Consider the following 20,652-nt stretch of genomic DNA (forward strand, 5'->3'; position numbering starts at 1 on the left):
TTTAGGTGATAAACTCCGTGGGAGACAGATTTGTTGGGCATAACCCAGATTGTCACTACTCGAGAGAATTCTCTTTTGTGCCCATCGTAAAGCTGAGCAGCCATCCTGTGAATAAACTTCAGGTTTCCATGTCCCCGCAGGCTGTCCCCTCGCTTGAGTTCTGGACCGGCATGCCTGGACACGTGTCCTGTCCTCCTTGGTACTACAGCGAGATAAGCTTTGCAGCGTAAAAGACAAAAAAACCCGTGTCTTTCCTCTTGCACGAGGGGAGGAATTGTGGGAAATTCCTGACGGATTAGTACGCTGGAAGCAGTGCTAGAACCGCATCCATGCGGTTGGTCGTGCTGTCGTGTTAGCGACCGCTGGCTTGCGCTCGCCCTGGCTTTATCATGCGACCATTTCCACGCCAGCTGTTCAGAGGCAGAAGGACCGGCGCGCTTGAGTGAAGGACATTTTAAGTGAGGATGAAGATCAGGTTGTTGCAGTGCTTTAGTTACAGCTCAAATCAAAGACGTTTTTGAGTAGTGCCTTGTCTGGTGGTTTCTCAGCCTTAAATAGGAAGTCTGATTAGGACAGCGATGAAAATAGGAGTGAAGAAGAAATAAGAATAGCAAGATCATAGGATTTCAATGAAGAACTCGGACATACAGTCTTATTTATCTCAAAATCTTATGTTTAAATTCTTAGTCAAAACCAACAGCATGCAAAAAAGCACTTCAGAGCATTTGTAGTAGCAGAGAGTAATCCTTATCTGCTTATCAGTGGGCAGTGTCTTATCGCTGGCAGGGCGCGCACAGCGTGTCTGATCTCGGATGTGCAGGCTGGCTGGCTGTGGAGAGAAAACCAGCGACCAGGTGGGGAGCTAACACATTGCCAGAGCCGGTGCCTTTTTTGTAAGTGGCTTGCTCTTCTAGCACCCTCAGTGTTCGTCTGCCTAGTTTGTTAGATTATACTTTTGATGTGCTTGAATTGGGCAGTCTTCACAACCTAGCAAATGTGTTTAGGCCTTTGAAATTGTGTTTAGAAACGTTTTGTGTTCTTTTTAAACCATCAGAACTCTTAAAATAACAAACCATTGCCCTAATTCTGCTTTACTTTTACTGGTGACTATCCTTAAATCAATAAGCTGATGTGGGCTTACACAAAAATAGAAACTAGCTCTGTTGTTTAAACAAAAAAAACCAAAACAAAACAAAAAAAAACACCCAACCAAACAAAACCCCCCACAAACAACCCAGAAAACAACAACAACAAAACCGTATGCGTTTTTAGCTTTCAGATTTGGTGATACCCTTGGAGACAGTTAGGAAAGCACAGAAGTCAGTACTTCTAAACCAGGGACTTACCAGCGGTCTACTACATCGTTACCTGTAAATGTCAGCTTATCGGGGAAGTATAACCTGGTTATAATTGCTGTTTTTGAAGTCTGCGTGAACTTTGCCGAATACAAGCCCACCGAAAACTGCCATTAGGAAGTGTGAATAGTTAAAGGAAGCTGGAAATGTAAAGTACTGGAGTGTGAACAGGAAGGGCTGCATTCACGGTGTGTGCTTACTGCCGAATACGTACTCTGAAAAATAACACACCGGGTTTTGTGTCCCTTCCCAGGCTGAGTGGCAAAAGCCTGCGGCTTGGGAGATGGGCTGGTGGGCGGCGTGGTGGGTCAGGGGGCCCAGCTGTCCCGGCTCGGTGTGGGGCAGCTCTGGGCTGGAGCTGTGGTTTGCTTGCTACGTTTACACTTAATAAATGAGTACTTTTGCATATCAAAAGTGACAGGGAATTCCCACACGGATACCTGCTCCATAGGTGGCATACAAATGTTTTGCAGAGTGAAAAGCTTCAGGTACTGTTTTGACATTTTCGGGATTAGTTTTGGTCTAGCTAGGCTTGGTATTTCAAAAATCCAAAACTCTCTGAAAGAGGACACACATTCACTCATGCAAAATTGTTCCAACTTGGAAAATGGTTCTCTTTTTTTTTTTAATTTTAAAATAAAGGACTATGTTAATACGTTGTTTACGTTAGCATATAGAATAATTTTGTGTGGCAAGGGAGACAAAATTACTAATTCTTGTAGAAAACCTCAGAGTTAGAGTTTCTTTCCCATTGTATCGGTTTTTGTCATTTTGTAGTTTTTGTCTAATATTTTTTATATTGTGTGGCTTTATTTATTTATTCCATTGGAATTTGGTATTTTATTTTCCCTAGATCTGTTCTTTCCACCAGAATAAGATTTTTCTAACTTCTGTGAGCGGCTGAAACGTGCAGCCTTCTTGTTACAGAGGGTCTGACCAGCGTCCACGGGATCATCCGTGCAGTACCACGTTTCTGCCGAGCTGTTTGCTGGACGTTGCTGCCCATGCCCCAGCCAGGCAGGAGGGAATGTGTCTGTGCATCACGTCACCACGCTGATGGCGTAGCCTGTTAGCGTGAGCTGGCTGTCACTGGTAGGCTGCCTTAATATACCAGGCTGTGCGCTGGGGCAGCCCGAGAGCGGGCACACGTTCCCTTCTGTTAGCCCTGTTACAAGGAGCTGTAATTTCTGAGAGAGGAGCGAAATAACGAGCTGGAGGAATAATGTCTTAAATTGCTGGGTCGAGCCTGAGAACCTGCTGGGCAGGACCCTAAGAGCTGTGTTCATCTTCAGAGGACACCGAGGTGGTGTTTTGTTCCTTCTGTTAATTTTTGCTTTTTAAAAACTTCGTAAATCTTTTTAAAAGCAGAAGAGACAGGGCTGAAAGAGATGGTGAGAAGTTACCTGTTCCGTCCTGTTGCCTGATGGAATCACCTACATCATAAAATGTTTCTAGGGAGTTTTTTTTGTTTGTTTTTTTTTTTTGTCTGATTGGCATTGGTTTTTTAATATTGTGTCAGTTAGTTTCCTCCTTAAAAACACCTTAAACTAGATTTTGGTGAAAGCGTGGACTACAAGAGGGAGACAATCACAGAGGTTTCTATCTTATAAAGCCTTTCTATACTCTCTAAACTTCTTGTGACGTTCAGCCCAGGACTTGCCAGTCGGGTGCAAAGTTGTTGCTGAAAGCTCTGCGCTGAGCATGCACGGAGCCAGCCAGCGATTCCCCGTGTGCCCTAAATTAGTGAATGGTCACGTGCCAGCAGGCTGCAGAGCGAGTGCGATTTCTCAGCTACCTTTTCTCTCTACTTTATTGAGAGATAGTTTGCCTTTTGTATCAGGGCAATCAGAAATACAAAGCTGCACCAGAAGGGTACGTAGGGAGATGCTAAAGGCTTGTGCTTGCTCAAGCTCCACCTAGTGATGACAGCCAATTTAGATGCTTGCGATAATTTTCTCAGCAATCTCCGTCTTGTGTATTTTGACCAGTGCTTGATGCAGTTAATACCAGTTTGACATTTGAAATATCAGTTGGAGTGAATGTTCCCTTAAAATGAATACCAACAATTTCTTCTCTTTTTAGCTTTGTTGCAGGCTGTCTTCCGACTTGTACACCCTTGCCCTGCTGTAATGTTCATTCAGGTTTAGGAAGTTATTGTTACAAGAAAAGTTCTAGGTTTTCTTTGAAATATTTCAATTTTAAGTTCTAAGGTGCAATGATGGCAATAAAAGTGCTAGCTCACTGAAATGCTTGATACTGGCCTGATTCTTACTTCTTATTAAAAGTCAGAGACATTTAATTGAATAAGTTGTTGTAACAGTGTCAGAAGAGGAACTTATGCAGAGATTGTGGTCAGACAAGAAAAATCTTAGGCCATCCCTAGTTATCTTTTGGTCAAAAATTGCAAATATATTTTGGTAGAGCATACTGGCTTATTAAGAAAGATGGCACTGTTAATTACAATTAAGAAATTAAGGTTGGATTGCTGTTTATCATCGTATGCCTAGACTTTCTTTACGTTAATAAGCAGTCGTGCACATATGGAAAGGGAAATAGCTTCTTGAAACTATGCCTGATGAATATCTGCTAAAATCTGAATTACTTAAATTCAATATTGTTTTACTTGTTAGCCTTCATATTCAGCATGTCACCACAGTTCAAAAAGCTGTCAGTCCACACCCCATATGCTCACAGGTGACTTTTCTCTAATTTTCAATAGACTGTGAGCTTTGATTAATAGTGCTTGAATATTACCATCATAGCAGAAATAAAACCAGAAAATGCTTGAATCACAGAATCACAGAATGGTAGAGATTGGAAGGGACCTCTGTGGGTGACCCAGTCCAACCCCCTGCCGAAGCAGGGTCACCCAGAGCTGGCTGCACAGGACCTTGTCCAGGTGGGTCTTGAATATCTCCAGAGAAGGAGACTCCACAGCCTCCCTGGGCAGCCTGGGCCAGGGCTCCGTCACCCTCAGAGGGAAGAAGTTCCTCCTCATGTTCAGCTGGAACTTCCTCTGCTTCAGTTTGTGCCCGTTGCCCCTTGTCCTGTCGCTGGGCACCACTGGAAAGAGCTTGGCCCCATCCTCCTGACACCCACCCTTTACAGCAACAACAGAAAAAAGTTTGCACATTTAAAGTGTCTTGAGAGTGCCACCAGACTTACTCGTGTATTAACTAGTCAAAATGGAAGACGGGAAGCTGTGGTATAGCCCGGGGTTTGTCTGCTGGAGCAGAGCCGGTGTCCGCCTTGGTGTCAGCGTGCAGGCTGGCGCGGGGCCGCGCGATGGTGCTGCTTTGGACCAGTCTATCGGCACGTGTAGGACTCTCATTCTGAGGTGTGCCTCCCTTGTGGAGCATCAAAAGAGTCCACGGGGCTGTTGCAGACATGGATGGAGTCCTGTCTGAGCACTGAACGGAAAAGAAAATTGATTGAATGCCTAGCATTGATTCTTCAAAACCAGCCAGTAAGAGTTGGCTTTTATCTTTGTGCTGGCACGTGTGTTGTGGGATGCAGGTTCATGCTTGTTAGCTAATCACTGTGTTTTGTTTCAAACTCACAACAGAAAATGTCTTTTCACAAATGTAAGCCATGCCAAAGAGGCAGCTGCAAATCTGGTTGGCATTTAACCTGAGAAGAAGCAGATGCCGTTTCTTTTTCAAACGTTGGTCTGGATGAGAGCGCTGTACATCTGTCATTTCTTGCAGACTTTTGGATTCCTGGTTTTGGTCCAGTGTAAGTCTAGAACTTCAAACAGTTCGTGTAATGTCTTAAAACTGTTGTGAGTGTGGGGCTACAACTGATCTACGAGTGTTTGTTAAATCATGAGGGTTCTTGGTGTGGTCGGGAGAAGGAAGGCTGTTGCACTCTATTTCTGAAGCACCTCTTGTGAGACAAGATGCTAAAGGTTAGCTGCCTAAAAATGCTCATAGAAATCTGTAACTGAATCCCTGAGCTATGTAATGACTTGCATGGAAATCACATTTTTCTGCATTAGCCTTTGCGAATTCTTGCATGTGGGATGATGTTTAGTTTCAGGGAACTAGCAGAGTGAGTTACACAGGTTTTAAAACAGCCCAGCCCTGTTCCCAGCCTGTAGTGTTTCTGCAGGTGCTAGCTCTGGGTAGGCTTTGTAAGTGATTGAACTGGTGGCGGGAGAAGTACAGCACAGAAAAACTTTACTGGAAGCTGGAATTTTAAATTCTACAGCACAGGGGATCAGTGTGTTATTCAGACCTTAATTCATTGTAGTCTGGTGCAGCAAACCCGATGCGTGCTAGCTCCATTGGAGCTCCTCTGCCTTTCTGCCGGCGTTCTCCCAGTGTCTGAGGCTACAAACGCTAACGCTAGGGTAAACCAGCAGCATCTGTCCTACCCAGCTGATATTAGAGAGAAAATTTATCTAGCTATAAGCTGAATAAATGACCATAATGGACAAGTCTGTAGATGGATGTTTTTGCGAAGTAATTGGTAGTAAAAATATTTAACTGCTCATATTGAGGCACATGTTGATGTATTGTGCTGATAATTAAACCAGGTATAAACCTTCAACCGTGTACAGCTCTCTGGATGCAGTAAGCTCCAGTATTTTGACTGAAACAGTTAGGCTCAACCCACATGTTATTTGAAAAAAATATTTCATTTACACAGGATTAATGGCAGCTGAATAGTTTCTCAAGCAGGAACCAACCCACAGAGTGATGAGGGTTGTCTCGATTGGGGGTGATCCATGTATGGAAACAGGGAGGTGTGTTTTAGGCACAGCTGTGTTGTTTACATAAACTAGCAGTGTCAAATTGGAAATATGTCATTTAAACTTGGGGAAAATTGGCTGTGTTTTAAAAACATTGCATGAACTGTCTTAAATGCGTAGTTAATTTTGAGGTCATGTCAAGTAATACATATTCATGGCCAACTAATTTGGGAAAAAAGAGGTCAAACTCAAGGAAATGTAAATGTGAACTCAAGCCTTTATGCAGAGTTCTGGATCTTGCTGAACGGCTTTTAGGAAACATCTCTGAAATGTAGTGCAGTGAAATGTTTGCATATGCCCGTGCTTGGATTGTTTTAATTAAAAAGGTGAAAGCTCTGTGTAAAACAAACACTTGTGTTTAAAATCGATTTTATTGGTATGGCTTGGTCCTATACCTTTCATGGTCCACTGATGCAACGAGTTTATGCTTTTTAAAGAGAGCACACGGCCAGAAAAGTGACTGAAATTGTTTTATTTGCCGGGTTTGAGTGACGCACCGAGACGGAGGGCTGCACAGCTCGAGGGCAGTCTGACCAAGCGCCTCTCCCCTGCCCGCGCGGGCTGCAGCGCGGCTGTGCCTCAGTGGACCTTGCGTCTTGGCTGTCCACAGGTACGACAAGTGTGCGTTTTATTGACTTAACTCCGAGTTGAAAGCCTCGATTTTCTTTCCTCATCAAGACAGAGTGTTGGTGAGCGACTTAGCTACAACATGATATTTCCCTCAAAACAAAGCCATTTTTACTGTAAGTGTGGAAAGCAAGCACTGTTTTGCCCGAAACTGGTGCCAGCCTGTCTCCCCGTGATGGGCTGGCACCATGCTGTCCTGGCTCTCTTTGGATTTCCTTGGTTTTTCAGTACAGACAAGACACAACCGCTTGTGTCTGACATTTTTCAATGAAAAGAAAAATGTCCCAATCGTTTCTGGTGGTTGCCAACAGGTGTTATTTTTAGCATGGACTTTCGCAGTCAGTCAGTCAAAGTTCTTATCTATGAAGTAAGGGCAGTATATAGCTCTTTCCTCGCGGTTGCATGGAATTACTCGCATTGCTGTCTACCCCAGGAAATCCAGCAGTAGTTACAGTAGGGATCAGGTTACTGTTGAATATGACTATTGTACTTGTTGGTGTGTTATCCTTCGTTTTCTGTAATCTAGCAGTTTGTGCTTTAGCTTCTGCAGTACGTGCTGTCCTTTGGCAGTTACTCGGAAGCTTCCAGCTCAGCTTTACTTGCCAAATCGATCAGATGCCTAGAAAAAGCAAAACTAGTGAGTGCTGCCTACCTATTTCTGTAGTGAAAAGTGGGGGACCCAGGGGCTATGGATGTGAGCGGTTGTCGTTTTGATCACAAAGGTACACGATGAGTTACATGAACTCTTAAAACAATAAAAACCTCCACGACCAAACAAGCCCAACTCCATGCATCTGTAATAAGTCTCTCCAACTCTCACTTTCTTTATTTGCCCTTAGGCTGACATTATTGTCAGCCTCTAATGGAGAGGGGGAAATCTAACAGCTCTAAAATCACACAGTGCTGTCTGCTGTGTGACCTTTTTCCAGTTGATGGGTCAATTTATTTAGGTGATAAAGAAAACACTGAGGCATGTGAAGTCGATCTTCTTGACAGATGTGAGCTTACTGAAACTTTTTCCTCATCCTTTTTTTCCTTCCCTGCATTCACAGTCAGCCTTTTGTTTTTACAAAGTGATCCATATATTTTTCTTTGAAGTTTAAATGCTTTCTAATCTTTTCAAGGTTTACAAAACTGCGCCTGGCTGTTGAGGGTATGGAAAGGCAAACAGAGTGATAGCTGTCGAGAGGTATGAAAGAGGTATGTTTGGATTTTGTGTTAAGTGATGCGTGGCGTATGCAAAAGCTTTGGTGTGAAGTGTGAGGGTTTGGTCAGGGGTTATTTAGAAAAATACCATTAAATATGGAAAATGGGGAAATATCCGATAGTGGTGAGTCGCAGTAACTGGTGAAGATTACCAGTAGAACCTGGTCAGAACTTTTCCTGAAATCATGATGAAAACCTTCAAGATTGCTGCTAAAAGTGGTTGTTTTTGTTTGATATTCAGCAGTGATTTGTGTGAGGCTCGGTTTCAATATTAAATTACATCTGCCAGTAAGGATAAAATACTATTTATTGAAACAGACTTGTCTTAGCATCCCTCTATTGAGTTAAGCATCTCCTCACAGAGGCTTAGGCAGGCTGTGAACCAGGCAGCTGGTAGTCTGCAGCTGTGGGTGAGGGATTTGGTTGCCTTGTCCCCACCCTTGTCGAACAAGGTACGACAACTCCTGTGAAGTTAGATTGCTTATTTCACTTTTTTTCTTTCAAATCCCAAGAAATCTTTGGAGTCGAAGCTATATTCCCTGTCAGGAAGCTTGCTTTGCATTGAAATGCTGGCATTTTAGAAGATGCTGTGGGAATGCTGGTATCATACCCTTTCTCCAGAAGCATTTGGACTCTGTGGTGACTGGAAGCAATAAAAGCCCCAAGGTAGGCAGCCTGCCCACCTCCTTGTTACACTGAGGGATTCCTTAAAAAGCCAAGCCTTCTAGTAGCCCTCTTGATTTGCCAAGAGACGTGTAAGGGTGTTACAGGGAATTGCTAAAGCAGAGAAATTGAATAGTTGCTCCATAATATCCATTCTGGACTAATTATTTTGGAACGACACTGTTCTTTAAATCCCCCCCCCCTTTTTTTTTCTCATACTGTGGAATATCTGCTTTGCCCAAAGAGCAAAAACTCCTGAGCAATGTCAGAGCTGCATATCATGGGTTTTCTCTATCAGTAATGATAACGTTAAACGAAAGGTGCGTTAGTAGGATTTTTATTGAGTAGCCTGTTGGAATAAGTAGATTCTGTCATGCACTACTGATTCATTTCAATTGGAATACCACAGTTCAGTAAAAGAAAATAATTGAGTCATGGGTTTCTTACTTAAAGTGTGTCTGATATCATCTTTTGCAATAAAATTTTACGAGGGTGAAATGAATTCAGAGAGCTGATTAAATATGGACAGCTCTTTTCCTCTTGTGTTGGGGTGGCTCTTTGAGCTTAAGAAGAAAATAACAGTTTTGAAAATATTTTCAATAGATAAGCTTTATTGACTTAGAAACATCTGTATCTACAGCTAGATATTTTCTGTTGGGTTTTGCAGTGCTGCCTGCTTTGCAGGCAGTCTGTTGGGTTAGCACACCCTGGTTTACTTCAGATATTTTTATCTATGTTAGCTCAAACCACTAATTTAAACTTTAAAGCTAAGCTGGTGGTTTTAAAATGTATTTATTTATTTATTTATTTTCCATAAACTGAATTAGGAAAACTTTCTCCAGCCTGCTGTCTGGACAGATCGGTGCCAATAGGAGCTTCCAGCAAAAGAAAGCTGATGAGCAGCTGAGAGCAGTGACCTCTGTCATTCAGACCGCAATATTCAGGAGGGATGTCTGTCTACAAGTAAGGTGAACGGGGACCACCTGAAACTTCACAGAGAAGGCTGTGGCCTCATGCAGTCCTGTCTGAAACAGCAGGACATGACTGATGTAGAAGTGCCAGCAAAAGTCCCTAGTGTTCCCATGTACTTTTGTGCCGTTGAAAATATATCTTTGCCACTGTGACCCTCTGCTGAGAGAAGGCAAACAGGACTAAGATAAATGGTAATGGCAGAAGAGAATTTTCTTCCCCATATCTGAAATCTCATCAGGAACCTAAGCCTTAGTTTAAAAACAAAAAACAAAGAAACAAAAAACCATACAGAACCAAACACTTTATTTATAAATTTCTTGGTTATATTTGCCTCTGTGGGCTCTTCTGGACAGTGACTGGTACTAAGAATCTTTATACAGCCCTGAACTAGTAATTCCTGGTATTAGTGCTAATAATAAAGTGAAGTGTCTACACCAGGCTGGACTTCACAGAAGCAAGCAGAACATGGGCTGGGCTCCCTGTCCTGGGTGAGTTTCTTGTGACCGAGGGGCAGCGGCAGGGCTGGAGCCCCTCTGACAGTGGCTGGTGCTCTGAGTGTGGACCCACCCACTAGTGGAAAGGGTGTCTGTGCTTTACACTGGTCTAACACCAGATAAGCAGCTCTGGTGCCAACCACTTAGCCTTTAGTAAGGGTGCTGTAGCGTAGTTTCATGAGTGTAAACACCCCCACGTGTATGCGAAATCCAGATGACAGTGGTGTTAGATCTCACTATTGTCCTACATTTACAGACAGTCTCTTAGTCTGGTTTAGCCAAACGATATCAAATGGTTTTCTTCCTGGTGTCTTACTGTTGCAGATTTAGATCCTGTTTATGAGCCTCTGCACTCTGTTTTGGCCCCAGAGGAGTTTTTGCAGAAGGGGGATTGACTGGGAGGAGCAAGGATGGCTGCAAAGGAGAGGAGCTCGTCTTGGGGCCTACGCAAAGCTTTCAAATAGCGCAGAGGGTGTTGGAAGCAAAGGTGGGCCTGGCTTTGCGTTATGGGAGCAACAAGGGTTTGGAAGAGCTGGTTCTAATCCTTTTGTTTCTATGCTCCTCCGTGTTGTTTCTCTCCCCAGTCTGTTTGATCCCTCTGTTACAAAGCAGAGACTTCTCTTTTGGCATCAGTGTGCATCTTCCAGTGATTTCAGGGAGCTTTGGGTGAGGCTTTTAAGGAGGAATTTAGAGCTCGGCTGTCTTCGGGCATTACCAGCACATTTTGCCGAATTGAGCTCATGCCCACTGCATGTGTGACTCATGTCAAGTTTGGTGGGAAGTCCTCAGCCCTGGACCGTGGCACGGCTGCAGGTATCCGATTGTACTGAGCTGCCTGAACACACCGGGTGCGAACAGAGCTGAACCAGTAAAGCTGCAGCAAAGCAGGAGATCTCTGCAGCAGCAGGCAGCGAATGTGACCAGGACAAGGCTGCAATTGTTGAGCTGAAAAATGAAGCTTCTGGGTTAGAGTTACTTCTTGGTTTCTCTCTCTCTTTTTTTTTTTTTTTTTCTTTCCCCTCCCTTCTTTCTAGGCTTGGTTGTTTTTTTTTTTTGTTTTTTTTTGTTTTTTTGGTGGTGGTGTTTGGAAGCACAGGTTTGTGTTGGTTTTTTCCTTTCCCCGCACCCTGCTCATCCTTTTCTTGCAGCTCCTGGAGCAGGTTGCTGCTCGGTTCCCCCAGGGCAGAGGGGGAACCAGCTGCAATTACTGCTGCAGGTGTAAACGCTTGCTGCCCTGCCCTGGAGCTGCTGCTGGCAATTAAAGACAGCATTTCCCCTGCTAATGTAAATTCTTGCAGAAGGTAGTTACTGCCCCTTCCCACATCCCATCCCAGAGGAAGTGGAATTTCAGCAGAGTGGTATTGGGTGTGTTTTCTAATACTTTGCTGCTCCTGTTGGTCTCTGGGGCTTCCCGAAGTAGGCTAAGAACCTCTCCTTTTCCTAGTGAAAGAAGCTTTCATTTCCAGTAGCGTCCATCCTGTTTGGCAGCAAGTTCAATTCGTCCTGGGGATTTTGATCTGCGTTGTTCTGGCCAGTCTTGTCCTATTTGTTTAGAATTGCGTTTGTCTTTGTTTAGGACTCGTAAACGAGAAGGCTTCCTCCAGGAATTTGGGTGTTGATGTAGCATCAGAAGAAGACCGGGCTACGTGCTTTCCACTTTCTAAAAAATTATGTGGGTTTGAAAATCCAACATACATACAAACGCAAAAGAAAGTGCATGTAAAGCAGACCAACACAGAACTGTTTCCTTTTTTTTTTTATGTTAAATAAATATAGGAGTAACTTCTGTATAAAATGGGGGTAATAATTCTACTGGCCCTCATGTGGGGGCTTTGGAGTTTCCTGAGATCTTTAGAGAGGAGTTGAGAAATGCAAGTTATCATTGCTGGCTTTCCTGTTCCTGTAGAGACACAGCGTTTGGCTGACACGCTCTGAAACGTGTACCAGTTATCCACATGTTTTCAGTTTGAAGGGTCGTTCAAAAAGTCCTTTTCTCAGCTGTTTTGGGAAAAAATTTATAGAGACCGTTGACACCAGAAGGGTCTGTCATGACAGTATTTTCTGCGATTTTGTTTAAAGCCTTTGCAAAGAGGCTGCTGAAATATTAATAACTTTCTGCTTTGTGAGAAATCACGTTGCGGTAGTGCGGTCTGCGTATCCTTTCTATGTTCCCAAAACACATGTGGTTTAGATGCCTTTCATATATTTTAATACAAAGTGGCTGGCTGAGTGGTCCACGTTCTCCCAGAGGAGCCAAAACTCACTTCATGGATCAAGAAAACGCAGGGCTGTAAAGCAATTTACGATTCAGGCTATTGTGGAGGAGGGTAATTTAAAATGTTGTAGTGGCTTGAAAAAAAGAAAAAACCCAAAGCAGTGATTGAAAGGCTTGAAATGATGGAATTAATGTGACAACTCTGCTTTTCCTCTGTTGGGTCTATTGCAGAGGTGGTCATGCACAGTTAATGTGCGGAGCTCAGTGGTACCTGTTTGCAGGACTTGCTTTGAAATTAAGAGTGAGAGATCATTTATTTAATAGACAGCATTAAAGAATGAGTTTCTGATGAAGCAAGTTAGGTGTTAAACACTTTTCAGGTGAACCATTTACTTATGTAATTATCTCTCATTTACATTATAATAAATGTTTCTCCAGGGAGTTTAGCCAATCATGAAATGCAATTAATTTTCAAATGCTCTTCAGCAACAATTGACACTCCAGAGACTGAAGTCCCTTGTCAGCGCGTACATTGTTAAACTCCTGCTAAGAGGAAGCTGTTTCAGCTCGGTTGATCGTGCTGTTGCTAAATTCTAGGGTTTTTAACCATGTTTCATGCATGCCTGTCACTACAAGTGTGGAGCACTGGGCTTGATACCCAGGTTGTGTAGGCCTGATATCTCCCCTTAGTTTCCAGAGCGCTGGAGAGGTTCAGGATGCAGTTCTTCAAACTAAGCCCAGGACTCACCTCAGTGGAGATGGAGGAGTTTAAATGCTCTCGCTTTCTGTCACCAACTCTGATTCCTGTATGATATGGCCGGGGCACGAGCCAGCTGTTTTGCAGTGTTTCTCTATGTAAAGTGGGAGTAACACAAATCTGCATGTCTGTAAGGTGGACGTGGAGACCTGTGGGTGGAAGGGCCTGGTTGGTGACTGTGTAGTATCTGGACGGCAGTCAAGGTATCATGCTGCTTAAGTTTACTTAATTCACTTTCTAACCTAAATGTTGTTACAGTCACTTTTGCTCTAAGTCTTATTAGCGCGCTGATAAGATAAAATAGTCGGTGGAGTGCCACCTTTTACAACTGTGCTTGGTCCAACAGCTTAGAAAGCTTTTCAAGAATGGATTAATTTTATTGCGGCATTCAGTTTCCAGATTAATTAACTGCTGTGGTTGGAGTAGGGATTGCCATTTGAATGGAGCTGGCTTTTTAAAAGTGAAAAGGAACAAAGTGATTTTTGTTAGCCCTCACCTACTCCAGACAGACCTGTTTCTTCGCTCTGGCTCTGGTTTTTCTGATGTTAAGGCTTGGGCCCCAGTGCAGATAGTGTTCCAGCCACGCTGGGTAGCCAGGGGCAGATGGGCCTGGGTTGACAAGGGCTTGCAGCCAGCTGCGGAGGCTCTGCAGCCCCCAGCGTTCGCAGATCTGAAGCAGTGGAACCTGCAAGTCTCGCCTGTTTGGAGGCTGAAGAGGAAGAAGAGCTTTTATCCTTTCATGCTTGCAAAATCCAGTGTAGGAAAGCTCTTGCCAGTGATATCCTCTCTTCATAGCAAACAAATAAAACCACTTGGCTTGAATTTGTGCATTTTCCTGGAGGTTTCTCTTCAGCCAGGGGTAAAGAGGAAAGGAGGCTTTATTTACAGATGTCGCTTTCGTGATGAATCTAGCATGATGATATTATCTGTAAATAGGTCTTTGGCCATCAGACGCCTTTCCATTTATTTAGAAACACGACAGAAACATCGTATGATATGGGAATGAATACCTGACAATTTCCTATACTCCATTTTGTTGCCTTGGAGTACGTGTGCGGTTTAAAATGAGTCCATATCTGCTGTTATGTCATCGTGTTGCTCCAGCAGAATACTAGCACTTTTATTTTGACCAACAAATTTTGTTGCTCGCTGTTTAAGCTGACCTCTAAACATAAGAGACCAGAGTGCTCTGGGCTTTCCATGTTGTTCTTGGAGGCGTCTGTGAGACGGAACCTGTTGGGATTCGGGTCGGAGCTACGTCAACTGTTCATATGTTCCCTATAAAATACAGGGCAGATAGTGGGTTTCGGGCAGCGTGGGTTTTGTAAGCACCTACACACAGATCACAGTCAGATCATTATGTTGATCTAAACCATTTTGTAATCCTCTACAATCTGGGTTTAGAGGCTGTTATTAGTGTCACAAATAAAAGCTTGTGACTTCTTTAGTTCTCAGGATAAAAGAAGACACGTACTTTCGGAGAATTACATATTAAAATTAAAGCAACATAAACAGGCAGGAGTTTGAAGATAGTTATCCTGCTTTTCAAGACTGTGTCCTGAATTCACAAGATTGCAAGAGAGAAATTGATTAATTTTAATATCATAGCTGACCTTGTACTGAAGAAGCTGCATTAAACCAGGAGGACAAGGGATGAAAGAGTCTTTCAAAATTAAATCTTTCTTTCTCAGTAACTTGAAACTTTAAACACGGCTACAAGGAAGTATATTTTATTTATTTGTGGTTTGTGTGTGTTTGTTTGTTTGTTTTTTAAATTGAACGTATAGGAAGGAAGGCTCATTTTGCCCAGATACGTCTCAGATTTAAAGATAGAAATGGGATAGAAAAGTATTTAAGAGTTGTATTTTCTCAGAAACTGTTTTCTAAGATCATGACAAGCCTCTGCAAAATGATACGAAAGGCACAATAGCAAGGGATTTCAGCTACCATTAGCATTCATGTTTGTGTTAACTGGCCTGGTAACTGATATCTTCCCATTACAGCCAGCCAGCAGCTTCCAGCCTGTGTTACTGGGAGCGAAAGCAGGGGAGGGTGTGGGAAGGACTGCAAGCATCTCTGCGATGGATGTGGCTCGGTTTGGCCTGGACTCTGCAGGGTGGTTGCATACTGCTTCTGACCAGCGTCCTTGTCCTAATCTGCTGCTGTTGGGTTTCTGCCTGCAGTTACCTGAAGGAGTTCCGCACGGAGCAGTGCCCTCTTTTCGTGCAGCACAAGTGCACTCAGCACCGGCCCTACACTTGCTTCCACTGGCACTTTGTCAACCAGCGTCGTCGCAGATCTATCCGCCGCCGGGATGGCACATTTAACTACAGCCCTGACATCTACTGTACCAAGTATGACGAGACCACGGGAATCTGCCCAGAAGGAGATGAGTAAGTAAAGACACCACCCTGCTTTTTAGGTGCTAGGCTTTTGGGATCAGTCCAGGTGATGATTCCAGCCAGTTCTTGCAGAGATGAGGCAAGTCAGCAGTAAAGCAGCTTCGTAACATACGTAACATGAGAACAGATGTAAAAACTGTACTAGCAGCCCGTGTGCTCCAGGGCTGCTGCAGAGATGATGCTAAGAGTGGCTTAGATTATTTGACTCTTGCATTGTTCATTGTCCTCATGAGCCATGGCATCTTCAGCAAAGTTGAGGTGTGAAAAACAGCTCGCTGAGGAATGGACTGAGACAGACTCTGTTCCCGTAAGTCCCTGGCTGTCAAATAATAGCTCTTGCTCACTAGCAGGGTACCTTAGTTTTTAACAGATTGCTGAAAGAGGAGGAGCTCTGTCCTCTAGTCTGCCCCCTGAGTTATCTATCCCCAGCTTTATAAAATCATATCAGTTACTTGCCGGTTTATTTTGTCGTCTTAAACTTTTAAGAAGCCGATAGGGAAGTAACAGGTACCCAGAATAAGGCAACATGAGGAAGAGTTTGGTTTATGTGGTCTTCTCTCTCCGTGACTGTGGAAGTTGAACGGGAGCAGAGATGCAAATGTTTCTGCTGTGCATGTGGCAGACTCCAGCAATTAAAGGGTTAACCCAGTAACACAACTTTAGCCACATGACAGCTGTGGAAGAATAAATAGCATAGCCAAACTGTGGTCAAATATAGGGAGTGATTTATATAGAAATGCTATAGAAAGATGGAATTTCAGTTCCCTTTCATGGTGCCAGTATAAACACACACAGAAAAAAGCTATTTATCAGGAAAACAATATTTTCTTACCCAATTTAATAAAAATCTTGTGACTACAGTGGAATGGAATAATCCCCCAGCCTGAGGCCTTGGTTTCAATAGTTTCTTCCTTGTTAGAAGAGAACTGGAAGGGACTGGAAATAGGATATTTGGGGGCTTTGGCTTCTGAATCACTGGCTCATATCTGGCTCAAAATCAGTGAATGAAAACTGTTGCTGTCTCGGAACTCTTTGCTGATTTGTATTTATAGCTTGATGCTACAATATCCAAACTTTACCTATTCCATCTTGTTGGTTTTTTTTTTCCGTTTCTCAGTGTAGATTGTTCTTTTTCTGCCTAAGAGGAGAAACAAAACTTCAGTTAAAATGGTAGTGTTGTAATTCTCCTTTCTTGTCCTGTGCCCTGCATAAAGGATGCATCTGGCTATAGATAGACTGTCGCAGCCCTGTAGGAGTACATCAGCAGGAAACAGTAACAGCACGAAGTCTAGATGGGCTGCTGAGGAAATGGTATGTGCCAGTGATGTCACTTCAATCATGGCTAGTGTATCAGAACGCCTGGACAGTGTCCTTGCTCTTTTCCAGATCCCTGGCAGTCACTAGACTAGAATAATAAGCTGCTGCTGGCTTTATAATCCAGTTGTCTTTTGGGGGAGGGGGGGAACTATTGTATACTGTGTAGTGACAGGTTTAGGGGTTCTGTGTAGCTTTAGAAGGCGCAGCATAAGGGAAGGGGTAGAGTTTGCAAAGGTGGTGTCAGCTGCAGCATCCTGTATCAGCAATATGTCTTCTGGTAGTGTTGAGTCCATCACCTGTGTGACTAAACTTTGGCTGTGCTTCCCCTCCTTCTGTGCCTCAGGTGTCCCTTCTTGCATAGAACTACTGGAGACACAGAGAGGAGGTATCACCTGCGCTACTACAAAACTGGAATCTGCATTCATGAGACAGACTCCAAGGGAAACTGCACGAAGAACGGAGTCCACTGTGCATTTGCTCATGGGCCCCATGACCTACGCTCTCCGGTGTATGACATCAGGTTGGTAGAGGTTGGGGCTGTGGATGAAAAGGGTGATTTCTGGACCCACATGAAGAGTCGGGTTGAAGAACAGTACTACTTAGGTGTGAAATGCTTAGTGTTGGAGTGATAATGATGTATCCCTTTCTAATAAGGCAAATCTCCAAAGTGTTCAGGGAGCATGCTCAAAATGGGGGAAGGGAGCATACTTTAAACAGGTTGTGCTGTAGTTTGGAGTCTGGTGGAGAGGTCAAAATGACGAATCTGGAATTCGCAGGGAGTGAAGAACATGTATTGCAGTTGCAGTTCAACTGAAGACGTTCTGACAAAAAATGCATGAATGAAAAGTACCCACGTGGAAATTGTTACCACGTTCTAGTATGTCAGTTTTTGTACACATTTATCTGTCTCTGCTTCCGCTCACTCTCTTATGTTCTTTTAACTCTGTCCATGAAGGGAGCTTCAGGCGATGGAGGCTTTGCAGAATGGTCAGACTACATCAGAAGGTGGCATAGAGGGTCAGTCTGCAGTCGCTGCTAGCCATGCTATGATAGAGAAGATACTCAGTGAGGAGCCAAGGTGGCAAGGTGAGTGTCACTTCGGGTCTGTGGAGGCTGGGAAGGGCTGGTGTTTGTAAAGTATGCGCTGCTGTCAAAAACTTTGGTGTAGTAAATGTAGATCATGGTCATCTCCTGCTAACTGGTTGCTCCTTTTGCAGATACAACGTATGTGTTGGGAAATTACAAGACAGAGCAGTGTAAGAAACCCCCCCGTCTGTGTCGTCAGGGTTATGCCTGTCCCTACTACCACAATAGCAAAGACAGAAGAAGAAGCCCAAGAAAACACAAATACAGGTACCATGATCCTGGATATTCTATTTCCCAGCTGAGTGGGGAGGTGTGGTAGAAGTCTGTAACGAAGGATCTAGGCATTTGTCAACTAGATGGTTTTTTAGTGTGTCTCCCAGGCCTGTACTGACAGATGTGATGGACTGTTATTTCTGCCTAGGAGACAGGATAACAAACTAAAGGAGTGTTGCTGTATATAGGAACCAGTATCTCTAACAAGTGACTGTTCCTAAATCGTGTTACAACTTCAGTTTTATGGCAGACAGGACCTGTGTCTGGCTTGTCCTTACCATATAAAGTCCTGCTTTAGAAAGCCGTGCGGGGAAAAAGAAGACAAAAGAAAGTTTTAATCCCCATGTAGAAAGAAACTCACACGGCAGTGTTTTCGTGGCAGAGGGTTCATAATCATCGAGCTGCTTGTTGTGTGTGCCTGGGGATGGGGATTGTGGGGCACAGTGTGACCAGTACTGTAACTGGACATGCATTCCTAACCAGCTGCTAAAGTCTGTGCTTTTGAGGCACCAGGGTGTTCTCGTCACTCAGCTGTCGCTGGATTTTTCAGCATGCTGTGTCTCCCTGAATGCATTTCATCCAAGTTATAGGCCCTCATTTCCTCCAGCACAACAGAGCTTTTGTTGTGGTCTCAGTGGGGCTTTTCCTTAGTTCCTTTCTGAAAAATATAAGAGCAGACTAGAAAGCCAGGAGAGAAAATACCATGGATGTTCTCACTTCCCTTCCCCACCCCCAGCATTCACAGAAATTTTTCAATTGGCACTGAAATCCCATATTAAAAAAACAAACAAAACAAAACCATAAAAAACGAAGGAACAGTAATCCCAACACCTCCAGGAGAAACACAAACACTACGCCAGTCTTCAGGCAGCAGCCCTGTGCTTTCTGCCCCTGCCTGGGCCCTTTGGGAAGGGAAGAGGTGGAAGCTTCTCCACTCACTTCTGTGTTGCTTTCCCCACCCCCAGCTGATGTGGCTGCCTTTCATGCAGGCGTCTGCTGCTGCTATCTGCTTCCCTCTGCTGTTGTCTGAGGGAACGGTTAAGAGCATAAAGAGCAGGGGAAGTAGGTCAAGGCAAAAATTCACAACTGGGTAAAAGAACTGTTCCTGGGTGGGAGAAAGAAAATGGGCTTGCCTTTTCCCCAGTGACCTGACTCAGCCTCTTTTCCACATGGCCATACTATAAACCTGGAAACATACCACTGTAAGGGTATTATGTGTTTTAGGATTAGCTAATTAACTTATTAGCTTTCTATGAACGTCCAGTTCCAGAACAAACCAAACCCAGCATCTCTGACACTAATCACATCAACTGCTAATATTGTTAAGTTATGTTGGTTCGGGTTGCATTCAGTTTCAGATGAAAGCTAAGCCACGTTTCTTTCATTGGGAAATTGGAAGAGGAGGAAGAAGATGCAATGGCAGCAGGGTGGGGGCTGGGGGAGCAGCAGCCGGGCAAACAGATTGTACAGCTGAGGGTGGGCAGCTGAAGCTGCCTCCCCATTGAGGGAGCAAAGCTCAAAGCACGTTTGTGGGTCTGATGCATTCTCCTGCTACCTTATTTACACAGATCTTCGCCATGTCCCAGTGTGAAACATGGAGACGAATGGGGAGATCCCAGTAAGTGTGAAAATGGAGACTCATGCCAGTATTGCCACACTCGCACAGAACAGCAGTTCCATCCAGAGGTACAGTAACCTGCTCGCTCTGTTTGGTGGCTGACTAGAAAAGCAAAAGCATTCCAGGCTTATGAAGTAAATTAGTGTGCCAGCTGGGAGAGTATGAGGGCTGCTTGCGGTGTGGTCCTGGGATGCAGAGAACCTGCATGTTGGAAGCAAGCTGAAATTCAGCTGCTTGACAGGGGTGCCTTTTCATTAGGCAGACCGTGTGGGAGGAGGTAAGAGAAGTAGGGGAAAACTCAAGTGTAAGAGCAGTCTCATGTATGGGGGTCTTCTTGAAAGCGTGGAGTGGGTTTGCAGGTGAGCGTACAGCAGCTGTTTCCTTGGGGGAAGATTCTTGGTTGATGATAATCGCACTGAATCGTAGATACCCACAAACTCGTGCTAAAAACCACCAAGCTCTTAGTCGTGAGCATGCCCAGAGCATTCCATTATCCTTACAGAAAGTGTAATTAAGACCTTGTCCTAGTCTGCTTCATGTTACAGTGTCGAAAAGCTTTGTTGGGCCTGTATCAGCAAAGTAACCATTGTCACTGCCCATCAGACTGGGGGGAAGGGGAATAATCCATTTCCCACAATCATCGTCAACAGTTTGTTATTTTCCTTGCAAATGTGGCTGTAGCTTTCTGTGCTGTCATCTGTCAACTGTTTCCTACCTTTTACCATTTGTAATATCCATGGAGCTCCCAGTGAGACTGAGGGACTTTATGGCAAGTGGTGACCTTTGGGTGAGCTGACGTGATGGTTGATCTTTGGGTGAGCTTGGCTGGGATGGCACATTTTGGTGTTTTGGTGACTATAGTGGGTTTTCCTTTCTTTGAAGCAAAGCACTGAAATGGTCACCTTGACCTCTGC

At 44.0% G+C, this 20,652-nt stretch overlaps 1 protein-coding gene across 6 annotated transcripts in view; it reads left to right on the forward strand.

Moving 5' to 3' along the window:
- UNK (unk zinc finger) overlaps positions 1–20,652 on the forward strand; it is a 43,505-nt gene that overhangs the window by 3,528 nt on the left and 19,325 nt on the right. For all 6 annotated transcript variants that reach the window (XM_075440659.1, XM_075440662.1, XM_075440664.1 and 3 more), the window contains exons 2-6: positions 15,226–15,435; positions 17,105–17,281; positions 17,717–17,847; positions 17,979–18,114; positions 19,689–19,806. In XM_075440659.1, the coding sequence (XP_075296774.1) occupies positions 15,226–15,435; positions 17,105–17,281; positions 17,717–17,847; positions 17,979–18,114; positions 19,689–19,806 (772 nt within the window). The remainder of the gene's footprint in view (positions 1–15,225; positions 15,436–17,104; positions 17,282–17,716; positions 17,848–17,978; positions 18,115–19,688; positions 19,807–20,652) is intronic.

Source organism: Opisthocomus hoazin, chromosome 21 (assembly GCF_030867145.1).
Source record: "Opisthocomus hoazin isolate bOpiHoa1 chromosome 21, bOpiHoa1.hap1, whole genome shotgun sequence".
Classification (NCBI taxonomy): domain Eukaryota; kingdom Metazoa; phylum Chordata; class Aves; order Opisthocomiformes; family Opisthocomidae; genus Opisthocomus; species Opisthocomus hoazin.